We start from the raw sequence: 18,954 nt of genomic DNA, 5'->3' as shown, positions 1-18,954 counted from the left end.
AAAAATTTTTTTCCTAGATTTTCTGATTGCTTTTGTTTCCTCTTTGAGAAAATAAACATATGCCTTCTTTACCATATCCTCAAGATCTTCCAGATTCTTACTCCTTCTTGGAATCTAGTGCCCTCTTTCCTTGAAATCTGCCACTTTAAAAAAAAAAAAAGATTTTATTTATTTATTCATGAGAGATACAGAGAGAGAGAGGCAGTGACCCAGGCAGAGGGAGAAGCAGGCTCCACGCAGCAAGTCTGATGTGGGACTCGATCCAGGGACTCCAGGATCACGCCCTGGGCAGAAGGCAGGTGCTAAATCGCCAAGCCACCCAGGGATCCCGAAATCTGCTACTTTCTATTCCAATTTGGTTTATTAATATTTGGACCATGACTTTCTTGTACAACTTTTATTTTTCCAGAATTTTCTAATTGCCCTTTATTCAATGCCCTCATCTTTTACTCAAGTTTTTCAAATTTCCAGTCATTTTAGCCATTCCATGGAATACTTTTTCTATGTCCTTTCCCAAAGTCTTCCACTCTTCTACTTTAGATTTGATTGGTTGTTCTCTATGCCTGAGGCACACCTATTATTCTGGGACTTTACTATTCAACAAGGTTGGGTTGATTGTTTTTTGTGACTTTCTTTCTCACTTGACTCATTTGAGGTATATTCTTGCCTAAGAATATACCTATTCTATATCCTAGCCTAAGAACAGCTAATTGGGAAGGTAAACCTTTTGGAATTTCTTGGTTTCTAAATATTTCATTCTGCCTTACACTCTACTAATAGGCTAGTGCATCTAGAAAGTTTAAATCGGGACGCCTGCGTGGCTCAGTGGTTGAGTGTCTGTCTTTGACTCAGGGCATGATCCCTGGGTTCTGGGATCAAGTTCCGCATTGGGCCCCCCACAGGGAGCCTGCTTCTCCCTCTGCCTGTGTCCCTGCCTCTCTCTCTGCTTCTCGTGAATAAAGTCTTTTAAAAAAAATAGGAAGTTTAAAATCATTTTCCTCCAGAAATTTTTACAACATTGCACTATATCTTGTAGCATCCAATTTTGCTCTTGAAAGGATTGTAGTCTTCGTTTTGATTTTTCAGTATGTGGCCTCTTTTTATGGACAATTTTAAGATATTCTTATTCTTGCATTTTGAAGTTTTTATTCTTAGTTACTTGAAATTCCACAATGTTACGTGTATACAATTATTTATTGTTCTGCCCATTCAGATTTATATATGGAGATGTGTATTTACCTTCATTTCTGAAAAGATTTATTTTATATATAAATACCACGTGCCTTTTCCTACACATTCTCTCTTTTTGATTCTCTATTTGGGGATATTTTATAAACTTTATGTTCCAACTATTCTGTAATTTGTAAAAAAAATTGGGAATGGTACTTTAAATCTCCAAGTGTTCTCTTATTCTTTGTTTTCTTTCAAATGATCCTGTTCATATTTTGTATAGATAGTGTTTTTTCAAGCATAAAGCAAATTACAATTATTTTTTTAAGTTCTCTTCTAGTCTTTGAAATACTTGTTTTCATAGGATTAATTTTTTCTATTAATATTTGTCTTTCTCAATGCTTGAAGGATTTCCTCAAATGTATTGTGATTCTTGTTGTTCATACATACCTCCACATTTTAGAATGAGAAAAAAATATCGGACAGGGAACTTTTTGCCTATGGGTGAGTTTTGTTGACTCTCAGGCCTTGCCTCAGTGTACTGAAGGGTAATTCTTCATTAATGTCAGATGAGGACTTTTTTTTTTTTTTTTTTTAAACAAGTGTTTCCACTTTTTCCCAAGGCAATTTGTTCAATTATCTTAAGAACTCTCTGATTTTTTTTTAACCTAAAGATAAGAGGTAGGCATCAGGCTGATCGACAGGCAGAGGTAGGAGAGGGAGTGCTACGTATATACACATACATCCTGTAAATACCCATTCTCAGCCCGCCCACTTCCCATTCCCATCCCTGACCCTACCTGCAATGTCTGAGTCTGGGACTTACTGAGATTCTCTTGGCCATCCATGGCCTTGAGTGCATCCTCCTCTGTACATGTTTTAAGCTGCAGCTTCCTGCAGTCTGCTTTATCATCCAAACATGCACTTGCCTTCATCATTAGAATCTGGGGCTGTCTCTGGTCTATCTGTGCCACATTCCGTAACTTTTTTTTATTCCTTTACCATCATCTAAATGGAGTCTTGAAGAAATCTCAGTTTACCAATTTGTATAGAAGTCAATTTTACATTAAAAAAGAAGAAAACTATCCTGGAGGCAGAATAAGAAGTATATATTTTCAACAGGCAAGACATGTAATCGATGTAATCATTTCAATATAAAACCAATACATTTGACTTTAAGATTTGTGGTGTCCTTGCGTCTGTACTAAATAGTCTGATTTTTTTTTTTTTTTTTTAAGCTGGGCTTGAACTCACAAGTTCAAGGTCAAGAGCTGAGCCACCCAGGTGGCTAAATAGCCTGATTCTTAAATTCTTAAGTATATTTTATAGCTGTAAAAATATCTTCTCTCTTCCTACCAGGTTGAAGCTATTAATTCTTGCTAACTCAGTTTCCTATCAGTAACTTTCTCTGTTATTTCTCAGGTCCTATGTTCTGAGAAAGCCACAGATGACCAAGCTTAACCTATTCAAGCATTTTGAATAAAATAAGTGTAAATAGATCCCATGGGAGGATTTGAGTTCTTCTTTCGGAACTATAGTGTTCCAGCTGTGGTACCTAGACCCTGGGACACATAGCTTGGTAGTTCAGAGGCCTCAGCACTTTACTTCCCTATTCTCAGGTAGGTCAAGCAGGTGAAGTTACATAATGAGGAGCTGCTGAAGTGCCCCTTTTTCCCCCATAACATAAATACAATTTGATCCTAATTTCTTGACTTAGTTATTGTTATACATGACAATATTTAGACTTCTCTGTGGGTACATTGAAATATTAATCAGATTCTTCCATAATATTATGTATTCTGAGTGTGGCTTCTGTGCTTCTTCCAGCTCAGTAATAAGATCCAAACCCCATTTTCGACACCACTACCACTATCAGAGCTATTGCCTCTATATTCAATTGCCAGGTTGAAAGATTGTTCTAGTCAATGTCTCTGTCTCATTACCCTTTTTTTTTTTTCAGTGTACTTTTTACTGCTACCAATGGTTCCTTCTTATCCCCTTCATTTGTTCCCTGCCTGCCTCAACCAACCACCATTCTCTGATTATAACTTGGGGCTGAACTGAAGTTTCCTGGAGAATTGTAAATAATACATGGAAGCCTGGTTAGGTCCAGCAGGAAGAAGTATGTGTTATGTATCTTCTGAAGAGTACCATTCCAAGATTTTGTTCATGTGAATAATTCTTTTTAACAAGTGCTCAATGCTTAGCAATTTTCTAAGATTTAATTATTTTGGACAGAGAGCAAGCAAGATAGAGAGAGAGCATGAGCAGGGGGAGGTGCAGAGGGAGAGAGAATCTCAAGCAGACTCTGCACTGAGCACAGAGGCTAATGCTGAGCTCGATCTCACAACCCTGAGATCATGACCTGAGCCAAAACCAAGAGTGGGACACTTAACCAACTGCACCACACAGCCCGCATGACTGTATGTATCATCTTGGTTTCAAGAAAATGGCATTTTATACTTCACTAACTTTATAAAAGAAGAATAACAACACTACTTTTTCAATGAAACATCCCATTGCGTTTTCAAAAATTTTATTTAAATTCTAGTTAGTTAACATACAGTGCAATATTGGTTTCTGGAGTCAAATTCAGTGGTTCATCATTTATATACAGCACTCATATTTAGTGGCTCATCACAAGTACCCTCTTTAATACTTTTCAACCATAGCCTGCCCCTCACCCACCTTCCTCCATCAACCCTCAGTTTGTTCTCTATCATTAAGAGTCTGTTATGGCTTATTAACCTCTCTCCTTTTTTCTTTCCCCCTTTCCCATACTTTCACCTGTTTTCTTTCTTAAATTCCACATATGTGTGAGATCATATGGCGTCTGTATCTCTCTGACTTATTTCACTTAGTATAATATGCTCTGGCTCCATCCACGTTATTGCAAATGGCAAGATTTCATTTTTTGATAATTGACTAATATTCCATTGTATAGCTATACCACATTTACTTTATCTGTTTATCAGTTATTATTCCACTGCTCTTAGTTGGACATTTTTTTTTGCTTTGAATCCTTGCATCTTGCATGATACTACTTCATCAATACTTGAATAGATAATTCTTACAATCTCTTATTTCATGTAATTTGGACACTTATTTTATCCTCCTACGTGGAGTTTTAAAAAGCCATCTGAAGTCAGAGACTCTAATTTATTCAAATCTTTGTATTTCCTATAACACCCAAGAGTAAAATAATAGGCACTTTATAATTATTTGAAGAGTTGAACAGAAGCACTAGACACTCATAAATGCATAAAGTTACTTTATTTTAAGTATACATTTAATTTTGAAAAATATAAATGCTAAAATATCTCATCTTCTTCATCTCTTAATTCCATAAAAGTCACAATAGAAAGCTTCATAAAACTGTAAAATACTATAATATTATAGGAATTTTAGGTTTTATATTGGAAAAAAATTATTAGTAATATATTGAAATGTTTTCTGTTCTTTATCATTTTGTTCCACCATGTTGATCTACTTCATTTAAAATAAAAAGATGCATCATTTCTCCAAAGTTAATAAAGACTTAAGAGAATAAAAATAAGAATATCTGAAAGTGCGTATTAATTCTGAAAAGTAAGGTGTACAGATATGTACCAGCCATGAAAATGGCTAAAAAGAGGCCACTATTCACTCTTTTCACATTGTGGGACTGGGACAAAGTTAACTTCTGGCTCTAAAAGTTTCACTGGATGACTTTAGCCCTGAGTTGCAATGATCTGCCTGGGAAACAGAATTCAGGATTTTTGTATGTACCCATAGAGCACAGAGAAATGAGCTAAGAAATAGGTCATATCAAAATTTCCAGTCAAAATGCAACTTGACTGTTAGCATCTATCATACAACATTTTTATTTCAGGCTGCAATGAAGCTCAATGAAGTCATCATTTGAAAACTCCCAAGGTTCTTCAGACAGTCAAGTGCTATAAAATATCATTTGATTGTATTCAGCCACTTGGTGCCACTGGGCTTTATGCTCATGCTGTGAAGGGTGGATGTGAAATATCACGGAATAAATAAGAAAATATCAAGTGCCTGCACCAAAATCATTAAGTGGTATGAAAAGAATTGAAGAAAGCTTTGTCCCATCCCCGAACAATGTCAACCTCTGTAATACAACTCAAATGGTTTTGTTTTGTTTTTAAAGGATAGTCAGCAGTTGATACATTTCAAGTACTTTAACACAGTTAAAAAAAAAAGAACTAAAAACTCGGAAGACAATCATTCTCTGCATTAAACAGCAATTTTGAGCTGATAAAAGATTTACTCTGTGTGTGGGTTGGTGCATGTGCATAACATTTACACAAATTCTACTCACAGCAGATAATCACTTCTCCTCATCCCCTACTTTTTGAGGTGGGGGCTGATTAGAGAGGGTTTATGTTTTGGGTTTTTTTTTTTTTTGTACATCTTTAAGCCTCCATCTTCCACCCCCTACTCCACTGTTTGACTGGAAGAAGAGGCAGGATCACCACTGTGCATGGTAGAGAAAATAGTTAGGATTCCAAGTCACTGTCTCACACAGTAGAAAAGAGTGATCTTTATCAAGGAAAACAGTGTTTCCAAGAGATTTTCTTTCAAATGCAAAACCTATGGCCTTTATGCTCCTTTGATAAGGTCAACTCTTGGCCTACTGATCTCTTCAACAGTAAGTTTGTATAATCACAGGACTCCTTCTTGACAGCTTCGGAGTGTACACTTAGTCTTGTTCTTCTAACAACTTGAATATTTCATGTCTCTGTATTCACATCAGGGAAAGAGACTGAGTTAAAAAAAATTGCCACTGTACTGTATTCTGTGCGTCCAGTTTACATAGAAACAAAACCATCAAAAAAAATCTGGTTAGTTCTCAGAAAATGAGTAAATTCAGTTAGAATACAGATAATTTATTTGGTGGCTCTGTATGGACTTCAGATTTTGTTTGCTTGTTTGGTAACTACTTCTGTTCCTCTGAAAGTAATGATTTTTTAAAACCTTTTTTTAAAATGGGTTCCAAAATATTGAAAAGGTATGATATTAACTGTTACTTTTAGCAAATGGAAGGTGCTGTTCTGCATTCATATCATGAATTTCAATCTTTTGTCACAGAATATGGATCATCAGTGGAGGTGCAGGTAACTTTTAGATCTACTCAAAGGCTGAAATTTTGAGTTAAGTTCCTTTAGGAATTCTTTGAAAGAGATGTAGAGAAGCACAAATCCTCAAATATTTGATTCATGATCAGAAAAATAAAGTATTACATCTAGGGCTTTTATAAAAGTGAACAAAAATGTCTTTAATTTAACAAGATCATAGGTTAGACTAAACTTATTATGTGTGGCTCTTAGACATTTTATTGATGCTTCCCTTGGTAAAGAAAAAGAAAAAGCTTCTTATAGTTTTATATTATGAAAAAACAAGACTATATAATCATTTTAAGGATAGCATTAAGTACAAATTTGATGCCAAAACTTGGCATGTAAGGTTTTAACAAATAACATGTAATTTGCTGCTTTCATTTTAATGAAAAAATTGCAGGTCATTTATATCTAATTTGTATAAAATTTAAAGCTTTAAGATTAGCAGATACTATAAAAGTAACAGCTAATTTAGGATAATAAAATTTTTATAATCAAAATGTTAAGAGGACAGAATTATAATTTAATTAATGTAAGAATGAGTAGGAGTTACTATGTGCATATTATGAAACCAAAATACATGGTTTCATCCTGCTTCTGGTATTCCTCCAACAATCTGTTTTAGTTATATATATTTAGTTTAGATATACTACAAATATGTCTATATAAATCCAAAATCATGGCTTTAGCATTTAAAATGTTTTTAATGCAGATTCATAATATATAATGCAGTCTATTAAAAACATTACATTTAAATAACATGCTAAATTTGGTTAATAAAGGCTTAATTTTCTTTTTTTTTTCTAATCTTCAATATGGTGCTTTGAAATACACGTACACACATATGTATAAATATTCTAAACGTCCCAATCATAAGGAATATTGCCTTTCCATCCTAAAACCACGTGTGAGCATTGTTAAAATGTGTGTGTATATATATACACACATATATATATACCTCATATACCTCTGCAGATCTATCTGCATTCTCATAAACACTGTATAGATGTGTAAATTATCTATTAATATTCTTATAGGTTTTGTATTATAAATATGAGCTCTTGGATCAATGACGGTATCTGCCAATAAAATATGTTTACCCTCATTTACATAATAGTAAGTCCCTTAGACCTCTGATAATTTTTCATACATGGTTTGGGTTTTATGAAAACTGACACAAGAGGATGGATAACTTTGCCCATTGCCTACCTTCACTCTGTCTCTTTCCAACTTTGCACATATGTACACCAGCCACACACAGAGTATGTACACAAACACAAATATTTCAAAATGAAAAAAAAAAAATCTAACAATACTGCATAGGACATCGACATGGTAATACAATCAGCATCTATGCCCGGATATTACTATTATCAAAACATCAGTTATTCTCATTACATAGGAGCTTCTCCTTCTCCCCCAATCTCTTCATAGAACAGCAAATTTCTTTTAAAGAAAGGGAAAAATAGATGCTTAGAAACATGGTGTTTTTAATCTGATCCAGCCCTCTGGCTTACTCTAGAGATCGTGTATTTGTGTGTGTGTATGTGTGTGTAAAAATCACATTATATACAATACAATTTTTACAGAAAGCCTGGCAGCTACAAATAAGAGGTAGAACTACTCAAAACTATGTTTCCTGCTGCAGGAAAAAATTCATTTTCTTTACAGTAATTAAAAAAAAGTTAAAAAATTGACAAAAAATAAGTTGCAGGTTAGGCCCCATAATTTAAACAACAAAATCTACGAAGAAAATATTCTTCAATGTACTTAACAGGTAAGTTCATTAAAGGGTTAAAAAAAGTTGCATAGGAAAAAAGGGATATTCCAGCACTTGCTACAATGATGGCAATAGTTTCTCTACAGGGAGTAAAGTACCTTTAGTTTTTCTTCTTTTGATAACTCTACAATTAGGGCTTACAAGCGAGAGCAAGGTAGCATAGCAGCACTTTTTCCAGTCCTGGAGAGCTCCACAAGCAAGAAGGGGCGCTGCCTGGTGGTCACGGCTTGTTCTCCCAGACAGACATACAAGCCAGAAGCACAGCTCCAAAGCCAAAGTTGTAAGTTCCTTCAATATTTTAATAAAAGGTGTTACAAAATCCTTAATACTTTTGCCCTCTGCTTAATAAAGGAAAAGGACAGGGTCTGTGCGTGTCTTGAGTGACAGAGGAATTTGGTTGTCAGAGGACACATCTGAAAATATGAAAGGAAAAGGGGATTCTTCTGATATGTTTTAAGGAACAGTGCGCTATTGTCTTGATTTTACCTATGCAAGAGAGAAGCAGAGTGAGTGCTATATTATTTGGCCAATGATCAAAAACCAAAACAAAACAAAAATTAAAAAATAGACAACTAGACAAAACCCAAGAACGTTAACAACAAAAACAGTCTTTTAAGAAAGACAAACAGGTTACAATGTAGTTTCTGTTCCCTTGCTCCTCCAGAAATAATCATTGTCTTCAGGCTCAAGTTCTATCCTAATTTGAGGCACAACTTTTACCGGAGTTCTAGGAGGACTAGAGGAAAAAAAGAGAAAAAAGAAGAGAAAAGAAATGGTAAGTAAATCAGATTCTCTTTCTTGCCTGTCAAATGTATATGCATTATACAGAAGCTGAACACGTCCTCTGTTCTTTTAAATACCTATCTACTCTCCTTGTACTAAAAACAAATATTTTTAAATGGGATGAATGTACAAAATAGATATTCAAGTAAAAATTTCATACCTAGATTTAAAAAAACCCACCACCACAAAAATCAAGAAGGAGGACTGCCAGGTAGGTGATACTGTCAGAAATTAAAAGACTAACAGATGTACATGAAGAAAATGTTCAGAGATTTTGCTTTTTGGAAGATTGAGGAGGATGTCAAATGTCTAGAACCGTGTTAAAATGAGGGAGAAAACTACTGGAGAGCTGCCAGAAAACAGTGATTATCTCTTAAGTCAGAAATGATAAAAGCAAATGTTGATCCTGGGCTTTACCTTAATGATACTGAAAGTTTCTATTACTTCTAAGTATAGTAGGTCTTTTCAACTATGTTCTACATAAAAGCTGGGGGGAGGTCTGGGGATTGGGTAACTAATTTAAGATAGCTTGTAGACAGGAAGGAAAACAAGGTGTTCTGCCAATAATCCGCCATGGACTGCATTTCTGTGGGGCAATCATCCCACAGAGCAATGTAAAACACGGAGCTGTCCTTACCTTGGCATACCGAGTGACTGAAGGAAAGGAATTTTATCAGCATGATGTGTGGCGTTCAAGGAATGTTGGTGATCTTTCTCCTGGAAAAGAAAAATTTCTTTAAATCAGAAACTGCCCTTTGGTAATGAATAAAATTAGAGTAAAAATAAAAACGTTCGTAAAAATTGATGCATTACAGTTGGAAAGAGAGAGACAAATTTAGACAAGTTCTTTTTTCTTTTTCTAAAAAAAAAAAAAATTATTTATTTATCTGAGAGACAGAGTATATGCAAGCAGGGGGAGGAGCAGAGGGAGAGACAAGCAGACACTGGCTGAGCGTGGAGTGAGGCCCGATCTTATAGCCCTGAGATCATGACCTGACCCAAAATCAAGAGTCAGATGCTCAACTGACTGAGCTACCCAGGGGCCCCTAGATAATTTCAAGAGACATTGTATTAAGCTAAGAAACTAAGTAATATGATGAAGATAAAAATCTGTTAGCTTCATTTTTTCTAGGTGTTCTGGGATGGACTACTTTGTTTTTATCCGTGAAAGGCTAGTAGGCCAATCAATTTTAGAGGATCTACTTAATATCCTAAGTCTTGCCCTTGGATTTCCTTTCATTTTTAGCATCTACAGTTTTGTCCTGCTGTTATTCGTGAGGGAGAAAGAGACTGAGAGGAACTTAATTATCCTGCACCTCTACTATTTTGTTCTTTCATGGATTATAAAAGATTAATATGACATTAGAGAAGATTTCAGTTAGAATGATCAAAGATATTTTGCTTAAGTAAATTGCTAATATTATGTCAATTTTCCATGTAACCTTCTAAGGGGCTTTTGAGAGAACGAATAACAACTAGCATTAAATAATTGATTTGCCATAAACTTTTTCCATGAACCTCAAATTCTAACTGGTGGTGCTTTTTTATTTTTTATCTTTTAAGTAGCCTTTAAACTCTGCTTAGAATGGCTATACCAGGTCATGATGCCAACAGAAGACATATGTGCTGTGTCCCTTTCGCAGTTTGTTTTGCTGTTCATGCTCTAGTGTTAATATAAGGAAAAATGAAGCCAGGAGATGGTTTGAAGAGCTTGAATTCAAAAAAGAAGTATTAACTAAATCCTACTGACAGAACTGAAAAGAAATGAACCTCAGAAAAAATAAATAAATAAATAAATAAATAAATAAATAAATAAATAAATAAAAAGAAATGAACCTCAGTTACAAGTTATAGGTTACTGACTGGCACCAAAGCTGAGATTGCTTTGACTGTTCTTTAAACCCAGTGACCCAACCTCTAAGATAACCCCTCAATGCTCCCTGAGCCTCGTGGTATCCATGTCCTTGTGTAACTCCTTCTCATACTGGACCAGGGTTGGTTTGTGTGTGACTCATGGAATATAGCAAAGAAGTGATAGCACGTCACTTCTGAGATTCAGTTATAAAAGACAGCAGTTTCTATCTTGGTTTCTCTTTCTGTTCTCACTGGGGGAAACTACACCATGAGGGGGCCCTAAGGAGGTGCCCATAGGCCAGGGAACTGAACAACTGCTGCCTTCTGCATGAGCTTTGAAGCAGATCCCAGTTCCAGTTGTTTTCAAGCTTGGTCCCAGCCAAAAGGTCTCTCTCTGAGAGACCTGGAGACAGAATCATCTAAATCATGTGCTCCTAAATTCCTGAATGTCAGGAACTATATAAGATAATACATATTTGTTGTTTTAAGCTGTTATGTTTTGTGGTATTTTGTTACATAGCAACAGATAAGTAATACATCTATTTTTCATAAATAGTCATGCATTTCAAACTTTTCTTGGTAACCTCTTACTGAAGTCGAACTGGCATTGTCAAACAGAAATAAAAGTTTCTCAACTATCCTTTTCCCCATAATAGATTAGTAGACTTTGAAGTGAGTCTGGATCTAAAAGAATATATTTTCTTCAAATGAGAACCCAAAGTGAAAGTAGTTTGGAAGCAATTGCTACTTGCTATTGGAAAAGCTGGAGATATTCACTACTACAGAGGTTTTCCCTTTTTCAAGTCGCCTGTTAACTCAATTACAGAAGAAAAGATGATATGTCAGAAAGCATTACACCTTAGCCACCAAACTATTGCCCAAAAAGACCAGTCCAGTTAAAAAGGTGTTTTTGAAACAGCAGAAAAGGAATAAAGAAATTAGGAAGAAACTGCATATATTTTATAAGTAATACCTAAAAAGTTCTATTAATATTTTATTATTACTATTTTATTTATTTGTTATTTTTTTAAAAAGATTTTACCTATTTATTTGAGAGAGATATAGAGCAAGAGCATGTAAGCATGAGTGGGATGTGGGGCAGGGGAGCAGAGGGAGACAGCAAAGCAGTCTTCCCGCCAAGCAGGGAGTCCGACATGGGGTTCGATCGCCAGACTCCAGGATCATGACCTGAGCTGAAGGCAGACACTTAACTGAGCAACCCAGACACCCTATGATTGCTAATTTAATTAAAAATAATAATTATTCCAAATGCTGAATATGAAAATTGATTTACTGATTATTTAGAGGCTCATGATGCAATTTCTCTCTTGAGCTCATTTGGTCATTGGCTAAAGCAAACAGAAACAGACAGTGATGTAGTACTATAAGCTGCAATTCTAAATACCAGTGGGGGGGGGGGGTCAATTAAAAACATGGTTACGAGTTTAGCAATCGAAAGAAACTGGTGATAACTTGGATCAGAGAAAACACTACCAAACAAAAACTTAAAAGGTTATGGATCAAAGGAAGAAGAGTTAAGCTCAAGGAATGTAAAAATGAGACTTCATAGTAATTAAGTGTAAATCTCCAAATGGAAAAGCAGAAAAGAAAATAGAGGGAAAGTTAATGTAAATGACAATTCTAAAGTTTTTTTCTCCGCACGTGCAAACCATATTTGAGCAGACATGCAAGAGGTTAGTTCTACTCACTGTCAGAAGGTTTGCTATCACTTAGGAAAGGTTGCTGTTCCATGATGTCCATTGGAATTTTAATACTTGGAACTTTTTCTGAGTATGGGCAGTCAGACTGTGAAAGAAACGTACAACAGTTTTTAGAAAGTTTTTACTATACAGCCCTCCCTACCTCCCATTATTGCTCAAGCCTATCATATTAGCATTTACACTAAGAAGGACTCTGATATAATCATTCTTACTTGCCAATTTTTCAAATTCTACACAATTTTTCTCACATTTGCTTTCCACGCTTCTGAGTTAATGGGATAAATCAATTAAAACTAGAAACACACCAAAGGGAGATCACTACAAATTAAAACAATTATAAGGCTTTCTATAAGCTGGATTCCCAAACAGCAAATATTTATGGGTTTGCTGTAGGGTAAAATATAGAATCTTGATGTGAAAGATTAAATTTAGGAAACTTCCTCAACTATAACATGGTCTTGAAATTCTTTTTTCACTTATGCTTTCTGATTCCATGTCTGAGACTTTCCGTCAAAGACAGGTAGAAGACTAATATTCACTATCAAGGAGCCCTCGATGTACAGTTGAAAATAACTACCCCCCTTACTTTAATACTGTATTAAAACTAGTTTACATTAAAGGTTCATTTCAATTTGCTTTTCCCAAAGATATCTGAAACTTAGCAAAACATGAAAAAATAAAAATCAAAAGGAAGGTATAGGTATCTATGATTGTCATGTAAGCAGAGAAGAATCACAACCAGAATAAAATGACAAAATCAGGCTATTCATGGGGCTGTTTGAAAAAACAGGTCACCTAAGCCAAAACTATAGGGGATTTTCATAGGATTACCACCTTCCTTTTTTAAAGAATTCATTATATTGAATACAAGTCTATGTTTGGACCGAAAAGATCAAATCCATCCCTTAACTGAAAGTACCAAAGAAATAGCCTTTAGCAAAAAGATGGGAGGGGAAAAAATGAAAAAAGAACTAGAGGTCAAAGAAAATAAAGAAAAAATAAACCTTAACATACAGACATTGAAAATCTTTTAAGGTGAATCTGAAGAGAGTAATAAGCCACAAAATTATTTTAAAGGAATAAGATATTGCATTTATATTGAAAAAAATGAAGATGCCACATGCATGTACCTTTATGAGGATGCCAAGAAGGACAAATTTTAATCACAGTATTTCAAACATTTCCCCCAAATAATAGCATTTATAGATGAATAGGTTGGAAGCCAACCCTTAATCATAGCCTACCAGGCAAATCCAAAAATGACTGAGTGGCTCAAAATATTGGCAAGCCATAATTTTCACTATTTCTGCTCATTAAAGTTCTGTAACCACCATGCCCCTGTGTGGCTCTCTTTATACATGGACCCCAGCATCGTGATTACCAGCTGAACACTAGGAGAGCCACCCTCCAAATATAGAGCCCCCAAATAATGAGCTCAACACAGAGAACTTATTATACACATGTACTCGAAATTGCCTGCTTGAGTTCACTAAGACAAATACTTAAGCTTGTTTTTTTGAAGGGGGCTGGAGGAAGAAGAGAAAAAGGAAAAGAAAAGAAACAAGTATCACACATTATCTTCAAGAAATCTGTTGGAAATACAGAGCTGGAAATGGTAAATATCATTAATGAAATTGTCCAAATAAAATACAATTCATTAAAAATTGAAACAAAGAATTAGAAGAACTTCTCAGGAGCTCATTTGATCCAACTTTTCACACCAGAGAACAAAATTTAAAACGTTCTCAATAGTTGATATTTTATTTTTTTTTCTTAAAAACTATTAGAGATGAGGATTCTATAATATTAGTTCATATATTAGCAATATGTAGTAAAGTTTAAGTTTGGTGTCCATGTACATAAACTGCCATACTTGTTTTGAAAATTCAAGATGAAATATTACTTTATTTATGTCGATATTTCAGCCATTCTTTTTTTCTCTTTTTTTCTTGAGTAGTCTAGAAATTAATTTCAAATTTTGATTTCTATTCAATGTCTAAACATATCATTCTTTTTAACAGTGTACCCTAATCTGTATTGTAATTCAAACACAGTTTCTTTTTCTGTCATCCCTGGAAACATAAAATCTATACACCTGTTCTCACTGAAGATGGATGATGACAGTCACAAAAGCTCCGAGACTCTTTTTCTCTTTAGCTAAATGTACCTCATATATTTAGCCTCTTTTTATTGGATCAATTTATCTGAAATCCAATTTTGTCTGTTGCCTTCCCTCACTGTACTATTTCTAAATTCTCCACAAAGAATACAATCAGACAGCCTGACCAGCTGGAAATAACCAGATGGGCCTGGACTGGAGTTTTGGCTTTGCCACTATGGTTGTATACGCTTAGAAAAAATGACTTAACATTTCTCAATCTAAATTTTCTCCTGTAAAATAGGAACAAAAACATGTACTATAAAGAGCTCTTATCAAAGGACAAGTACGCATGATCAATCAAAATGATCAAGTACAGAGTAGACACCAAAACCTAACTATACTCCCACTTTAAAACTGTATACCAAGGGATCCAATTAGAATGGGGATACTGCACTGAGTAAAATCCACAACAAATCTTCACCTAGGAAATGTCACTTTGGCAGTCCTTTCAAAAGGCTACTGGGATAAACCCATGTGTGTATTAAATAATCCCAGCTGTTCCCCTAGTTCTGATTACAGAACCCTACTGGAGCACCTGTGAAATGGTCTCCTAAATTTAAAAAAAAAAAAAAAAAAAGGCAATTTTATTTCTCAACTTAATCACCCAATTGCAGGAGGGTCACCTGGACTACAGAACTGACTACTACAATTATGTAAAAAAAAAAAAAGAAAAGAAAAAAAAAACAAACAAACCCAAAAATCTAAGCTCCAGTTGCCTTTCCTTTTCATTGAAGGGTTACAGAGAAATTACCTTAAATCATGGCAAAGTTCAATGTGAAGAGAAGTACAAGAGCAGAGAACTTTGGTCAAAAGCCTACTCCAATGAAAACATAGATCACAGGAGGTGAAGTCACAGGTATTTGTCCACATCAGGCTTAAAATTACATAAAACTGAATTATTATCTCAAATTTAAATCCTGGATTACCAATAGTGAACCAGATACAGTTATAACATTATGAAGCAAATGTCATTTTTATCCGAGATATGGGAAATTAGAGTTATTTAGATGTGGTGGGCCTTTTTTTTTTTTTTTTAGAAGTCATTTTATCACTATTAGTATATTAATGGCTACAGAAAAACTTTGGAAAATATAAAGAACTAAAGAAAGAAAATGAAGGGCAAAGGAAGGTGAAGACTCACAGGTAACACAGCCAGGTGAATATTGTTGGAACTCAGCCATATATCTCACATAAAGGATTTTACACACACACACACACACACACACACGTTTCACATATATTTTTTTTCACGTTTCTTTCTTTAGCTTTACTTTGGAATTTTGCAAAGTTCCTTACATCATCATTATCACTGTCCAGACTTCCTTTCTTCTTTTTCTTTTTCTTCTCATCTTCCTTCTTTTTCTTGTCCTTTTCTGGAATGACATCATCGAGGAAGCTGAGGTCATGTTGGGAGAAGAGGTAGTCCATGCCTTTTCTGACAGCTACAAGTGCCAAGATCTGAAAGGATAAATATAGAAAGTATGAAAGAAACAAAGTCAGATGAAGTCATAATAAGTATTGATACCACTCTATGAAAAGCAGTAGAAATCTATCATGTATAAGGCTAGAGTGTGATAGAACCCATCTTGCTTATATGGATTTATATTAGCTGGACCATAAACATTTTCTTTATGGGGAAAGTGGGTCATGAAAGTCTTAAGTAAAACTTACTTTGTTCACTGAAATGTATGATCACATTCAGTTAGAATGTCAACGTGAGATTATTTTTTAAACCATTTTCTTCCATGTCAGAATTTTAATAAAATGACTGAGAGTTTAAAGATTAAAAAAAAACCTGCATATGGTTTATAATTATTCAAAATTAAAACAGTATACAGGTTTTTGAAAAACAGGAAAATCTGTACAATGTACAATATGTTACATCTACAAAGAACTAACTTGTAATGAGGCAGTACTTGAGCGTGCTAGAGACATTTATCTACGGGGCAACTTCCATCACTACTACAACCAGAAAACATACAGTGTGTCAGAGGCTGTGCTAAACTCTTAGGCAGTATTTTCTCATTTATTCCCACCACAAACTCAGAAAGTAGATATTATGACTTCCATCTTACAACTGAGGAAATCAAGCCTTGGAGACTTAAGTATGTCATCCAAGATCACAAAGCCAGGTAAGGAAAAAAATATAATAAAGGGCCCCAGCTGTCTGCCTCTAAAATCAGTATTCTTAAAATATGTATCTTTGATTCTATGAATTACCTTTGAAAAGTAACTTCTAAAGGTACATCCAAGATGCCTTTGCTCAAGAGTAAAATTAGTATGCACTAGGATATAAGAGTCATGACTTTGTCTCAAATTAAACAGTTGTGTTTATCCTCATCATGCTCTATGTCCGTTTCTTCATCTCCTAGAGAAATTAACAACATCGGCCCTACTGATCTGACATTATTGCTTTGTGATCAAGTAAGAGCTCTAGAAAGATAAAAAATACTTTATAAAGGGAATGCATTTTTAAATTATTATTTACCACAAGCAGTAAGTGATTTACTGGACATATTTCAAAATTTACCCAGGTCTAAACTTTGTTTTCCTGTCTTTAGCAAAACTAATAGGTAGACTATATCAATAGGCAAATAGGAGTCATTTCTCACACTCAGTGTGTTTTTCAGTAAGTGGATAGAGTTTAAGGGAAAAAAAAAAAAAGGAGACAGAAGGGATGATCATAAAAAAGATATGACTCTACAAATATCACTAGTATTTTACATCATTCTTTTCCTGCTTCCTTGGAGAAAAAAATACAAACAACAAATATACATAAGATAAAATAATAACTCTGGCTAAGAATAAGAGGAGTTTTATACATAATAAACTATGTTTGTATATGAAAATTCTGTTTCTAAAGCTGTGGGAGAGACAGATAGACCCGAGGCTGGCTTGGTGACTTGCGTCAAGTGTATGCATGTGCATTTTCTTGCACATGACCATAGACATGGGAACCTTAAATTACAACTAATCAAATCAAAATTATTTGGCCAAAGCTGGGAAAAATGAGAACCACACAGAAAAGACACATGTGTCTTCTATATTACAATGACAAATGACATTGGTATGACTTCATGGGTAGGTTCAAATAAAGAAGTCCCTACCATGACTGGGAAAATGATAGCAGCCACAGTTGACTTGAGGATCCAGAGCAGAGCTAGACACAGCACCTGCAGGAAAGTGAACAGGTGGACTCTGCGCAGGGGCACATGGCGCAGGTAGATAAAGTCTGGCTGGTGCTTCAGGGGCATCAGCAGTAGCTTCAGACGATCCATGAACTGGGGAGGAAAGGAGACGAGAGGACACTTGTATTACTTTCAAGAGCTGATTACACAAACCCATTTCCACCATGCCTAACCAATGACCAGTGATTTATATTCTATAATTTAGGCAAGCAGTGTCCTTTGCAGAGGACCCTGGTCAGGGAACACAGGAATTTAGTCCAGTATAGTAAGAACATATTAGGAATCTTCCAATTCCTATTACTTTGCATAGAATATTATGCAGACATATGAGATATAGTGGCCACCATAATGAAGTCACAAAGCCAAATATAAATTCTAGGTATTCATCTCTTTTTTACTATCTGAGTCTCTTCCAGAGAGAGAACCTTGTGAATAGTTTCACAATGAAGGAAAACCTCGGGCAGCCCCGGTGGCTCAGCGGTTTAGTGCCGCCTGCAGCCTGGGGCGTGATCCTGGAGACCCGGGATCAAGTCCCACATCGGCCTCCCTGCATGGAGCCTGCTTCTCCCTCTGCCTGTGTCTCTATGAATAAATAAATAAAGTCCTTTAAAAAAATGAAGGAAAACCTCTAAGTCGTGTATCTTACTCTGTTTCAGTCACCTTAACTGGAGGAAGAGAAGGTGCTACTTTAGACATTTCAGGGATGTCTCAAGGATACAAAGGAAGTATCCAATCTGAAAATGGGAATGCACTTATATTTTCATAAATTCCACATTTATCTGTGGCACGACTTAACTAATAACATTCAGCAATTCATTATCATTTCTTTTCAAAGAAAAGCCAAATGACGATTACAATGAGTTTCAGTGTCCAACAACTAGATATTTGAATCTAGGAGAGGCTATCACAGTGCTGTGCAGAAACAGGTACTAAACTGGCTGCCATGCCCCTCCGTGCCCAGGTGCCCTGCTTCAAAGATTAACTGCTGAGTTTACATGGATGATGAGAAAAATGATGTTTAGGTAACTACCCTAGGATCTTTTAAATCAAAGATACTCAGTGAATATCTGCTGAATTGAATTATTAAGTAATAAGACTCTGGCATAATATCTCCGCTTTCTTTCCAAAGGAAAGGGAGAAATGTACAATAAGCTAGACTACAACAGAC

General features: G+C 35.2%; 1 protein-coding gene across 7 annotated transcripts in view; it reads right to left on the bottom strand.

The window, feature by feature from the left end:
- Window positions 1-4,424: 4,424 nt before the first annotated feature.
- The window catches only part of SLC4A4 (solute carrier family 4 member 4), a 343,869-nt gene continuing 329,339 nt past the window's right edge, over window positions 4,425-18,954 (bottom strand). For all 7 annotated transcript variants that reach the window (XM_077848312.1, XM_077848309.1, XM_077848311.1 and 4 more), the window contains 5 exons: window positions 17,706-17,879; window positions 15,895-16,056; window positions 12,426-12,522; window positions 9,500-9,579; window positions 4,425-8,815 (listed from right to left, as the gene is read on the bottom strand). In XM_077848312.1, coding sequence (XP_077704438.1) covers window positions 9,536-9,579; window positions 12,426-12,522; window positions 15,895-16,056; window positions 17,706-17,879 — 477 coding nt within the window. In that variant the 3' untranslated portion in view covers window positions 4,425-8,815; window positions 9,500-9,535. The remainder of the gene's footprint in view (window positions 8,816-9,499; window positions 9,580-12,425; window positions 12,523-15,894; window positions 16,057-17,705; window positions 17,880-18,954) is intronic.

The sequence above is a fragment of the Canis aureus genome, chromosome 14 (genome assembly GCF_053574225.1).
Source record: "Canis aureus isolate CA01 chromosome 14, VMU_Caureus_v.1.0, whole genome shotgun sequence".
Classification (NCBI taxonomy): domain Eukaryota; kingdom Metazoa; phylum Chordata; class Mammalia; order Carnivora; family Canidae; genus Canis; species Canis aureus.
Note: the sequence above shows the minus strand (reverse complement) of the source record. Positions and strands in the feature narration are given on the sequence as shown.